At 40.4% G+C, this 13,341-nt stretch overlaps 1 protein-coding gene across 8 annotated transcripts in view; it reads right to left on the bottom strand.

Moving 5' to 3' along the window:
- Positions 1 to 11,860, bottom strand: part of HERC2 (HECT and RLD domain containing E3 ubiquitin protein ligase 2) — a 232,745-nt gene extending 220,885 nt beyond the window's left edge. For 3 of the 8 annotated variants that reach the window (XR_004380894.1, XM_032843125.1, XM_032843126.1), the window contains exons 1-2: positions 11,737 to 11,860; positions 11,008 to 11,110 (exon numbers count right to left, since the gene is read on the bottom strand). Coding sequence is in view for 7 of the 8 variants with exons in the window: in XM_032843125.1 (XP_032699016.1) it covers positions 11,008 to 11,079 (72 nt within the window). In the remaining variant the exon portion in view is untranslated. Of the gene's footprint in view, positions 1 to 11,007; positions 11,111 to 11,507; positions 11,558 to 11,673; positions 11,694 to 11,736 lie in introns of those variants that run through there. The other 5 variants (XM_032843119.1, XM_032843122.1, XM_032843123.1 and 2 more) reach the window with 3 other exon arrangements.
- Positions 11,861 to 13,341: the final 1,481 nt, after the last annotated feature.

Here is a 13,341-nt window from a genome sequence, read left to right as displayed (position 1 = left end):
ACAAAACTCTAAGACAGCCCTTAAGGTCCTCATCCCCTGGTTCACACATACTCTGTGTAATGCCCTCTGAGTGTGGGTAAGACTCGTGGAGAATAAAATGGGACATCACACCTGTGACCAGGTTTTGTTTCCATCTATGGCAAAGGTAAAGGAATTTCTCATATATAATTAGCGTCCCACAACTGTTGATTTCTAGTTATCAAAAGGAAGATTATCCTGGGGCCTTACTTAATCAGGTGAAAGCCCTTAAAATATGCGGCCATCCAGAAGAGACATTTTCTACGGTCACAAAGAGGTGAGCTGCCATGGGCTACCTATGCAGAGAGGTAGCATCTAGGAGCCCATGACTTCAGTTCCCAAACTGCAAGGGACTAGATTCTGCCAAGGAGCACCCAATGAGACCCCAGATAAGAGCACAGCATGGCTGACACCCTGACTACATGAAGCCTGTTAGACCCAAAGCAGAGGACCCTGCTAAGCCTTGGCCAGACTCCTGACCCACAGAAACTGGGAAAGAGAATAAACATGAGTTCTTTTAAGCTGCTAAATTTATGGCCAGTAACTTTTAACACAGCAACAAAAAACCAATTCAGCATCCAACTTAGTTTTCATAAAAGCAACAGCTTTCTTTCAGCACACATATTTTATTTGTTCACCTCACTAACAAGATAATTGCCATAAACACACTTAGAACTAAAACACAGGACTCTTGATACAACTGGCAGGGAAAAAGTAAAGAGTGAAGCACAAACATTCATCACCCCTTGTGTTTTCGTGAGGGAATGGAAAAGCTTGGCTCATTTGCTCATTCAGGTAAGAGGAGAGCTAATACTGCTAGGGTTCAGTCCAGCTCCCACACAACCACGTAAGGATGGGGGCAAATAGGAACCAGACTAAACAGCCCCATGCGTGCTGTACCCTGGCAGTTACATGCCATCTTTAGATGGTCCAGGGAATAAATGAGCATAATTTAAAGCATAATTCAGTATCAGTGCAACAGATGGAGGCAGAGGAAGAAACTAGAAACAGAAAAGAATTTAGGAGGCCTCTGCCAAGAGTCTCCCCAAAAAAGGGTGACAGCCTAAGCCAAGATAAGGAAAGTACCTAAGACATTTCAGATCAAATGAGACAGATCAGATGTGAAAAGAAAGGAGACAGGGAACACAATCAGATAAAAAAGAACCAGCTCAGTGTTAATGATTCAGATTTGCACTATGAACATGAGCATGGAGAACCTCTCCCCACGCACACCTGCATACACTCATACGCACAGCCACATATGTATATACATATGTGTACACACACACACACACACACACACACACTGCAAATACAAATCCAGTTCTTAACAGAGTGTCAGGAATTAGGACACTAATTAGGAATTAAAGACACTAATTAGGAATTAGAGATTCAAATCTGGAGTCATCAGCAAATGGGATATAGACCATGACCTGGTGGAAATGCCAATGTCCAAAGAGCGAGAGTAACCAACATCCTCAACCCTGATTACACATTGGGATTACCCATGAAGTGACTCTCTCAGTGTTTTTGGATACAGTCCAGGATGAATAACATTGGTGTTTAGAGCTATAAAAAAAAGAAAAACAAACATGAATTAAAGAATAAGTCAAGGAAGAAGCCCAGTTTATGTGGAAACAATTGTTACTATCATGTCAAGAGGAAGCAAAGTAGGGCAGAAGCTGTGTGGAAGGTGCAGCCTGGGTTATCTGGAGGGACACATACTGTAGAAGCCTCCTAGGAACTGAGGACACAAAGATGTAAATGAGCCATGGACCTGAATAAACACCATTTAAAGCACAATGGTCTGGGCATTTTAAGGATTTGAGTAAAGAGGAACATTACTAAGGCAACAAAGCAAGGCTCCCTGGAGGAGGGCATGAAAGAGTTAGGATGTGGAAGGCAAAGATGAGGCTTAGGGGAAAGCATTCCAGAGCAACGGAAGGAAAGCACAGAATCCCAAAGAGAAAGCCAGGAAATCAAAAATAATCACAGCACTGTACAGGAAATAAAAATTAGCAATCTGTGAATTTAAGAGTATCTGTACAACAATTATTAACTTGTCCTCTTTTTTTTAAGATTTTTATTTATTTATTTGACAGAGAGAGAGACAGCAAGAGAGGGGAGTGGGAGAGGGAGAAGAGGGGGAGTGGGAGAGGGAGAGGGAGAAGCAGGCTTCCAGCAGAGCAGGAAGCCTTGTTGTGAAGCTCGATCCCAGGACCCTGAGATCAAGACCTGAGCCGAAGGCAGATGCTTAAAGACTGAGCCACCCAGGCACCCCTAACTTGTCTTCTTTGATAGCTAACTTACATTTAAAAATACCCAATGGGTAATGATACAGGTTTTAAATTTTAGCTGTTTTTGGACAGAATCCAGATGCTTCTAATTAGTTTACTTGGTCTTAGGTTCCTTTTCGAATTTCTTCTCACAGTCTTACTTTATACCTCTAAAATGAAATAGCAGGTAAAGTCATTTTCACCCTGAAAAGCAGACAATAAGAGGAGTATTAACAGGCCCAGTTCTAAGGGACAGTAAACTCAAACTCAGAGTCTCAATTATTTGACCAGGATCACTCAACACTGAGGCTATGAGAAGTAGGATTTGGAAAAAGGCCTTATGCCCAAGCTTGTTCTTCTCTCACCAACACCACATCACCCACACATGCACGAAAGAGGCCTAGGAGAGCCAATGAATCCCCCACTACTACTGCTGGTGCTACTGACACTTAAACACTAAACAGGATTGGGCAAGGGTTAGTCTATTAAAATGACTACTTCAGAGGGTGCCTGCCTGGCTCCGTCAGTAGAGTGTGCAATTCTTGGTCTTGGGGTTGTAAGTTCCAGCCCCATGTTGGGTGTAGAAATTACTTAAAAAAAAAAAATTTTTTTTGAAAAAAAAAAAAATTTGTATTTATTTATTTGACAGAGAGAGATCACAAGTAGGCAGAGAGGCCAGCAGAGAGAGAAGAGGAAGCAGGCTCCCCTCTGAGCGGAGAGCCCAATGTGGGGCTCGATCCCGGGACCCTGGGACCATGACATGAGCCAAAGGCAGAGGCTTTAACCCACTGAGCCACTCAGGCGCCCAAAAATAAAATATTTTTAAAAAGTAGACAAAATGATTACTTCAGAACTGTATAATTATGTAACAGAATCCAAAAAAGAATATACCAAATGCTTAAATGACATTTTGATTAACTTATAGGTTAGAAAATGTTTTACTTTATTTTTTCAGTGTTCCAAGATTCATTGTTTATGTACCACACCCAGTGCTCCATGCAATATGTGCCCTCCTTCATACCCACCACCAGGCTCACACATCTCCCCCTAGCTTCCCCTCTAAAACCCTCAGTTTGCTTCTCAGAGTCCACAGTCTCTCATGGCTCATCTCCCCCTCCAATTTCCCCCAATTCACTTTTCATTTTCTTCTCCTAATGTCCTCCATGTTATTCCTTATGTTCCACATATTTTACTTATCTTTAAAACATGCCTGATATGTAATCTGTTCAAATACTTACAGATACTAAAGATACCTGGCTTTTTTTCCCAGCCTAGCAGAAAAATAACAAGTACCTGTTAAACACAGGACAACATATCAACTCCAAAAAAATTTTAAGAACAGGTTTCTTAAGCAACTGGGGAGGTCATACAGAAACATAAACTACCTCTGTTTTAAGACATAGGGCGGTTAGGAATACAAAGCCTGAGACCCAAGAGAGGAGTACTGCGCAAAGAACCTAAGGCTGCTTTCCTGAGAGGCACCTGCCAATTCTGTGAGCATAGCTAAGACCAAGAACTGAGCAGAGATGCTGTGGGACAGGCTTCAGACAGGGTCCTCATGGGGGAAAGGCCTGTTGAACACACCATGCTTTGAATGAAACTTCAAAGGGCCACATACCAGAAGTAGGTAGGGGTGAGGTAGAAGCAGATGGCCTTCCTAGGGAAGGAGCCCAGTTTTTAATCATCTCAGCCCCCAACTGCATTGCAGTGACCTTGGAATGTTAGTGCTGTTTGATTGGTAGATCTCCTCCAGAGGAGGAAACTGTCACCGAGGGCCTCAAATGATCACAGTAATTTGTCATATATAGTATCTGAAACTCAAACAAAAATAATGGGTAAGGCAAGATGATGTGACAGAAAAATGAAAAAAATATATAGAAGACAACAGAAACAGATCAAGAGTAGATGCAGAAAACAGAAATACAGAAATGGACTTGTCCTCAAAAGGAGAGCCTGAGCAATGGATTTACTTGGCAGACACCAGCCCAGAGCGGTGGGAGGCAGGGAAGGGGGGACAAGAGAACACACGAAGCACAAGACACAATATGTTACCACATGAGTAAGCAAACTAAGGCCTAGACTACAGGCCAAATCTGGCCCACCATCTGATTTCATATGGCCCCTGAGCTAAGAATGGTTGTTGAATTTTTCAATGGTTGAAAAATAATCAAGGAAAATATTTTGTGACACATGAAAATGATGACATTCAAAGTTCAGTATTTATAAAGCTTTACTAGAACTCAGACATAGTTGTTTATGTATTGTCTGTGGCATGACAACAGCAGAGTTAAGTAATTGTTACAAAGAACAGAGGACTCACAGAAATATTTGCTATCTAGCTCTTTACAGAAAGTTTGCTGACTCCTATCTTACTGCACTGGCCCCTACTCCACAGTGAACAGAAGATACAGAAGGTTGTCTACTAGGCACATTCACTAAGCATGTGGGACTCTTCTACAAGTTTTATAAGAAGAAATCATGGAATAGTCCAAGGAGGAAAGAAAAAAAAAGGAATTAAAATACCAGTGCCCTTATTAGTCCTTGCAAGAGGTGAATGTTCAGTCCATAGGGCTAACTCCTACTCCCCAGCACCTTGTAGCTTACATCATTGGCTCCATGGTAGGCAGCTGGGATGCGGTAACCCACACCCTGTTGTGTAACATTACATTCAAGACTGAAGTGGAAGGGTCACCAATGGGCATGCTAGGTGTCAACCCAGAGGGAAGGAGAGACATAGTCAATATAACTAGAACATGGTAAGTAAAAAAAACAAAAAAAATACAAAACACTTGAAACTAAACATTTAAAATAGATGCATCTCACTAAACTATACCTTATAGTAACTATAAGTAACTATACATTATTAAAATTCATTTAAACGAAACCACGGAAATTTGAGAACCAAAAATAAATTAATTAAGAGCACTGAATGAGATGAAAAGCAGACTAGGAAGTCCTGTGCTGCTTCTGCCTATGAAGGATTAACTTCTTTATGAATTACCTCTCCACTATAATGAACTAGAAAATCAAACAAAATATACTGCAGCCCAGAGCTATGATCCCTAAGAAGGGCAATGAATGAAGCCCTACAACTGCCCAAGCTTACTGCCTAGAAGCAGCTTCCAGGATCCATCACGGGAAAGGGGAACCCAAATAGAGCCGAGAGCCAAGGAGGCAGATCAGCTATAAGTAGGTTAAAATGACAAGGAAACAGGTGAAGGGGGATCTGCAGAGAAAGAGTGAACTCTAGAGATGGGCAGAGGGGACCCCTTCAGTCTTGGGCTGAATACTGATTTGGGCATGGGCTGAGAAAACTACCAAGGCTGGGAAAAGAAGCACTAGAAAGTAGAAGGCAGAATCCCCATGATTCCCAGTCTGAGAAAAACTTGTTTCCATCAACCAGAATGAAAAAGACCCCTATCACACCACTTGGAAGAGTCCTAAGAAGGCAGATAAATTAGTGCATGACTAGAGGTTGTGCTAGATCAGCCTGAACAAACCTGAGGATCAAGATTAGAAAAAATTAAATTGATCCCAACTAACTTACATGAATCCCAGACAAAACTAATGTTCTTTGAAGAAATAAAGCAAAATCCAGCACAGAACAACATAATATATACAATGTCCAACATTCAGTAAAAAATTACCTAGCATGCAAACACACCCCATGACCAAAGCAATCAATCAAATGACAGAAGCAATCAAGAGAAATAAATCCAGATGTGATAGAGATGATAGAATTAGCAGACAAGAACATTAAAAGCTCATTATAGATACATCCCAATGCTCACGAATAGGAAACTATGAACCTGATAACAAGTGAAATGGAAGATATGAAAAGGACCCATATGGAACACCTAGAGATGAAAAATACAACTGAAGTGAAAACTTCAATGCACAGGATTAATAGATTAGGTACTGCAAAACAGATATACTATAATGTACCATGTCTAAGCAGACAGCTATTATATGTTATCTCCCTTTTAAAATTCATTTATTCTAGGTTCCAAACATAACTGCAGGTGTAATGACCACCATCAGACTTCATGTTAATCTACAGTCATTCGGTCATCTAAAGATCCTTCTCTAGGAAGAGCTCATGGGAACAGTATTTATTCATTGATAAAGTTGTGTCCTTTTTACCTGAAAAGTCAGTTTTGCTAGAACATAACATCCTTGCCTCACATTTTCTTTTCTTGGGAGTCATAAATATGTTATCGAATTTTCTTCTCCAAAAAAGTCTTCTGATTAGATCTGATGGTAACCTCATTATCTTTCCCTTATAAATATTATTAGTCTTTTCTAAGAAACAAAAGTTAATTTTTTTTAATTTTTTTAAAGATTTTATTTATTTATTTGACAGACAGAGATCATAATAGGCAGAGAGGCAGGCAGAGAGAGAGAGGGAAGCAGACTCCCTGATGAGCAGAGCCCAATGTGGGGCTCATTCCCAGGACCCTGAGATCATGACCTGAGCCGAAGGCAGAGGCTTAACCCACTGAGCTACCCAGGCGCCCCGCAAAAGTAAATTTTTTTAAAAAGACTAACGAAATGTATAAATCCCTGACAAGATTAATCCAAAATATAGAGAAAATACAAATAGCCAAAATCATGAATAAAAACGTGAGCTATGCTACCTATCCTACAGATAAGAAAGTAATCAGAAGACGTCATTATGAATATTAAGTTACCTGTATTTATAAAATTCTTTAATTTCTACATCTCATCTGTCAACTGGAAAACCTGAGAATAGAATTTACCAAGATGATCACGTTTATGTTCTTTAATCTACTGATATCCTAAGCGTAAAGTAACAATATATACATTTAACAATTTTAATTTTAAAATTTAACTTTTATCTTTACTCATTCTAAAGTGATTAGAAGAAGAGACAAATAAATGATTCGAATTTAATTATTAATATACTCAACAACTCTGACGAACGGCAAGGGCATTTACACTGTGAACAAAACCATACTAGGGGCACCTGGGTGGCTCACAAGGTTAAGCCTCTGCCTTCGGCTCAGGTCATGGTCTCGGGGTTCTGGGATTGAGCCCCACATCAGGCTCTCTGCTCGGCAGGGAGCCTGCCTCTCTGCCTACTTGTGATCTCTCTCTCTGTGTCAAATAAATAAATAAAATCTTTAAAAAAAAAAAAAAGTCACATACTATATGATATTCTCAAAATGGCAAAATTAAAGAGATGGAAAACAGATTAGTGATTGCCAGGAGTCAGAGATGATGGGGGAAGGATGGTGTGACCTATAGAGCGGCAAGAGGAAGGAAATCTTTGTGGTGTGATTACACAATTGGCACAGAACTCTGCACACACTCTACCAATGTCAATTTCCCGATTTTGATATTGTACTGATAGTTACATAAGATGTAACCACTGGGAGAATCTGGATGAAGAGTATACAGTGACCTCTCTACTTTCTTTGCAACTTCATTTGAATCTATAAATTATTTCAAAATAAAAAGTTAAAAAAATTGCATCATACATATCTAATATCATGCTCTACTTCAAAGAATCCAAAAATAGAAACTGCAGGAGATTCATCTAAGTACAGATTATGCAAGAAAAAGAAAACACCATTCTTGGATCCATGCTCAAAGACACACCCTTAGTCTTACATCAAAACTAGCAAATAAATGTGCATATATGATTTAAGAATTAAAAAGCTTTTAAGGTATCATATACCATTTTTTATAGATTCTTTGCTTAATTGACTTTTCGGTCCATTGAGAAGCAAGCAATCACATCAGACAGGACTTTTACTTTAAATATAAGAATGGTAATGGTAGTGATTATGTAGCTAACATCTCTTAGCTCTATTTTATTGCCACTTCAAAAGAGTTGCAAAGGAAATGACAATTCAAGGTACTCCACACAACAATCAGAAAAGACTGCTGAAAAAGTAAAAAGCATTATATATGTAAAAACCACTTATATGACTGCCATACAACTGCCACTCCATTTAAGGCACCTTGTTGCAACATCGTAGTCCTGATACATCGTAGGTCTAAACATCTATCAACAAGAAAGCCTAGGATTAGTGTTTGCGTTCTTTATAATATACACATATTAAAAGTTGTCACAGCCTCCAAAAATATTTCTCTTCTAAAGTCACTAAAACCTTCATAGGTATTTCTTTTTTTTTTTTCAAGATTTTTATTTATTTATTGGACAGACAGAGATCACAAGTAGGCAGAGAGGCAGGCAGAGGGGGGTGGGGCGGGAAGCAGGTTCCCTGCTGAGCAGAGAGCCCGATGCGATGCGGGGCTCTATCCCAGGACCCTGGGATCATGAACTGAGCCGAAGGCAGAGGCTTTAACCCACTGAGCCACCCAGGCGCCCCTTCATAGGCATTTCTTTTTTTTTTTTTCTTCATAGGCATTTCAAACAAAAATAGCCATAGAAAATAGTTTGCTAAATCCTGTGGCTAAGAAACATGTTTCTACCCCACAAAATATAATTAAGGTGTCAATTCTGTTCCCAATACAAAAGCCCTACCTAAGGAATGGGACACATCCCACTCCAGTTGGGAGAGATATCCCCAATAGGGTAAGAGTAAAAGCTGTTAGTATAAGGCTTGCATCTGCAATGTGTGCCTGCAAGAAGGATTCCAAATAGTGAAACTAAGTCTAAAGTCATTTGTTAGGGTAAAACAACATTTGCTCCTCACATTTAATAAGCAATGCTGGAAAAACTATATAAAAACAAGGTCAGTGATCACTTTTTTCACATTAAATAGCTTCAATACCTACAACACATTTTCCCACTGGGGCACACTCCAAAACCTAGGTCTTGGGCGCATGGGTGGCTCAGTGGGTTAAGCCACTGCCTTCAGCTCAGGTCATGATCTCAGGGTCCAGGGATCAAGTCCCACATGGGCTCTCTGCTCAGCAGGGAGCCTGCTTCCCCTTCTCTCTCTGCCTGCCTCTCTGCCTACTTGTGATCTCTGTTAAATAAATAAATAAAATTTAAAAAAAAAAAAAAAAAAAAAAAAACCTAGGTCTTCTTCATGTATTCCTAAGATGAGTTTGGATGACTTTTGACTAATATTTGAAATGTCTAAGAAGAGTTAAGCACTGTATATTACACTAAATAAATCAAAAGTAAAATAGTAAAATAGTAAGCACTCTAAGGTATAAGTGGTGTTTCTTTTTATTTATATCTGCCTAACTCATCATAGGCACTCAACTCAGTATTAAACTGGTTTTAGATCAAGATGCTAAAACTCATATTAAGGAGTTGTTCAATTATGATTAGGAAGAAAAACTTCATTGGATAAAGTTCTTTACCTCAACAAGTTCTACAAAATACACAAATACTAATAAAAAAATGAAGTCTTGAAGTCAGTTTGCCTGAATCTCAAGATTTCAGAAATAAGAAATTACTCATCTCACCTCCCCACCGACCACGCTTTAAAAAAAAAAATGGGGTGCCTGGGTGGCTCAGTGGGTTAAGCCGCTGCCTTCGGCTCAGGTCATGATCTCAGGGTCCTGGGATCGAGTCCCGTATCAGGCTCTCTGCTCAGCAGGGAGCCTGCTTCCCTCTCTCTCTCTCTGCCTGCCTCTCCGTCTGCTTGTGATCTCTCTCTGTCAAATAAATAAATAAAATCTTTAAAAAAAAAATGACAAAGGGAAACAAACAGCAACTGCTAAATAAAAAGCAACGTGCAAACAAAAACCAGTCACTACTATGCCAATTCTTGCCCCAATTCTTTGTGCTTTAATCTAACATTACCCCATTATTAATAACTATCCCAAAATCCACAACATAGTTCTAAGCACTTGGCTCTCACACCTACTAGGATGCAACACTTAAAAATAAATAAATAAATAAAGGTAACAATACTTCCCTACAAGTATCTATGTTCAAGTGCTTATAGAATATATGAGTCTTCATAAACTGTGATGCACTATGTAAGATTGTATTGAAATATGTAGGTTACTTGAGAAATACTTAAAATGGTTAACCTTAGGAAAGAGAAAGAAAAGCCATATATACTATGAAATATTTCAGACATTTCTTTTTGCTGTTAATAAAAAGTAGTTTTTCCAAACCATCTGCAAAGAAAACTAAGTTGGGGTAAAAAAAAAAATTTTTTTTAAGTCTATAGAAACATTATTGTTATTATTTACTTGATAATTTCTGGACAAGCTTACAATTACATTATTAAAACATTAGACAGTCTAATGCCAACATTTTGTTTCCATACATTCTTTATGTGAAAACCTGAGCACTCCTCTTAATAAGACCAGTCACAAAAATAAAGACCTCAACTGCATTCTTGTCTCCCCAGAAAGACAAACACAGGGTCCCAATGAAATGAGTTTCTGCAGGACATAATACGTTACTACATGTTCTTCCCCTCATTAACTGAACATCTCAAAACTATCACTAAAAGTCAACAAGGTATGGTTAAGAATACTACAGACCTGTTAAAAATAATAATACGAAAAATGTTTGCATAACCAGATCTCAAGTTTCTTGCACTTACACATAACTGCAATTAAAATGTAGCCACACACAATCTATAAAAACTGATACAATAAAGGTGCATTTTAAATTATAGGAAATAAACTTGCTTCTCTAATATGTAAGATACGATCTGCATCCTCTTACTTATCCTATACAAAACCTTAACCAGAAATTTAAATATGGAGGCAGGAACACACCAAGAAAAAAAGCATGTCAAAACCCCACCTGTATATCTGTTTTCAACCATTTGGAGTCAAGTCGAGTCTGGGCAGCCAAACAGAAAGAATCAGAAGGCATCTTTCCTCCAGTTCCCTCCCAGTTGTCAGTCCTGCAAGTAAAACATAAATGTTGGAAGACCTAAAGCTTTTCAAAATTGTACAAAGACCCTCCCGCAAGGTTTAATGCGGCAAAAAGAACAGAAAGATGGGAGAGGAGAACAGGTGGGGGAGGGGAGAGAGAGGAGGAGAAAGGAAGAGAAAGATGGAGAGAGACAAGGAGGAGGATGGAAGAAAAAGCCTACTTCCTATACAGGTAAGAACCACACACGGGATTCGCCTGGTTTCTGTACTACGTCGGCGAGACCTTGAGAATAGACGGTCACCGGAGACCAAATCACAATGTCATCCCCTTCCCTTAAATCCAAAAGGTAACACACAAGACGAGACAGGAAGCCCACATTTCAACGACAAATGACAGTAGCATGCATCTGCCGCTTTATCCCATACCAGTAAGTGGTGCGTGAAATTAATCAAAAGACACGTCGGCGGAAAAATCCAAAACAATAATCACTTTGAAATGGAAAGACAGCCCGAGACTCGCGCCGCGGGCGGTCCGCGCAGGCCCAGGTCGGGCTGCCGCGCCAACGCCCGCGGCGCCCTAGCTCGACCGTACCCTGGGTTCTGACCCGCACAGCCCTAGCGGCTGGCCGCCCTCGCCGCCCCCGGGGACGATGACCTGAAGCGCAAAGGCCCCGCCGCCTCCTTTCGGCGGCGTGCGGACAGAGCCTCCAAGCCGCCACTGGCTCCGCCGGCGCTGGTGATCCCGGTATCTCTCGCGACCCGAGGGGCGGACCAACTCCGGACTACCGCCCTCGAAGGCCAGCCAATCACAGCGAGGTTGTTGCGTTGGACCAGCCAATGAGAAAGAGGACCCCTCTCGCCCTTCCTCCCTACTCCCCTGTTTCCTTCAATCCCGCTCATCTTCCTCCTTGGGGTTCATCCCTTGCGGTCATGGCCAACCGCAGGCGCCGGGGGGCGGGATTTCCGCCGTACGCAGGCACTCCTGTCCGGGGTTCCGCACAGCGCTCGCGAAAAACCTGGGGGTGCGGTAGGACATGAGGTGACTGAGAAGCTTTAGCCTGGAGGGCCGAGGGTGTGTGCCATGGACGCACGTACAGGGCAGAAGAGACCCGAGGCTGGCTCCAGTCGGCTAGAGACTCCTCCTGTTTGTCCCACTGAAAGCAGCTAAAATCCTAGGCTGAATTCATGGAATGGCTGGTCGCAGGGGTCTTGGAGAAAAAAATCAGAGTTTTTTGCACTTACGCATAACTGCAGTTATACACCATAATACCACCATAGTACAAATCTTATGAAATTTCAAACAATTGAAGTCATACTTATGTACTCTGACCATAATGGAATTAAACTACAAATGATTTCTTACATATGGCACCAAAAGCACTGGCAACAGCAACCCAAAAAGGATGAATATATTTAAAGTTTTGTATATTCCTAATCTTATTTCTTATCCCTACTCTTATCTCTATCTTTAGGTCCTTATTTCTCATCTATTCCTTAACCCCCACCCCTGAACCCTGTGGAATTTACAGGCATATTATTTTTTTTAATTTTTTATTTAAATTCAATTAGCCCCCAAAAAATAGATAAATAAATTCAATTAGCCAACATATGGTACGTGATTAGTTTCAGATGTAGTGTTCAATAATTTATCAGTTGTGTATAACACCCAGTGCTCATCACATCATGTGCCCTCCGTAATGCGCATCACCCAATTACCCCATCCCTTCCCATTTAGTTTTCCTTCCCTTCCCTTGTGATCCTCTGTGCTGTTTCTTATATTACACATATGAGCAAAACCATATGGTAATTGTCTTTCTCAGTTTGACTTATTTCACTCTACATAATACCCTCCCATTCCATCTGTGTCTATGTAAATGGTAAGTATTCATCCTTCCTTATGGCTGAGTAATATTCCATTGTATATAGCACATCTTCTTTATCGATTCATCTGTTGATGGACATTTGGACTCTTTCCATAGTTTGGCTATTGTGGACATTGCTGCTATGAACATTGGGGTGCAAGTTCACTACATTTGTATCTTTGGTGTCAATACCTAGTAGTGCAATTGCTGGGTCATAAGGTAGCTCTATTTTTAACTTTTTGAAGAATCTCAAAACTGTTTTCCAGAGTGGCTGTACCAGCTTGCATTCCCACCAACTGTGTAAGAGGGTTCCCTTTTCTCCCCATCCTCACCAACATTTGTTGTTTTCTGTCTTGTTAATTTTAGCCATTCTGACTTGTCTGAGGTGTTATCTCATT

Source organism: Lontra canadensis, unplaced genomic scaffold (genome assembly GCF_010015895.1).
Source record: "Lontra canadensis isolate GAN:19392208 unplaced genomic scaffold, GSC_riverotter_1.0 scaffold135, whole genome shotgun sequence".
In the NCBI taxonomy this organism is placed as follows: Eukaryota; Metazoa; Chordata; class Mammalia; order Carnivora; family Mustelidae; genus Lontra; species Lontra canadensis.
Note: the sequence above shows the minus strand (reverse complement) of the source record. Positions and strands in the feature narration are given on the sequence as shown.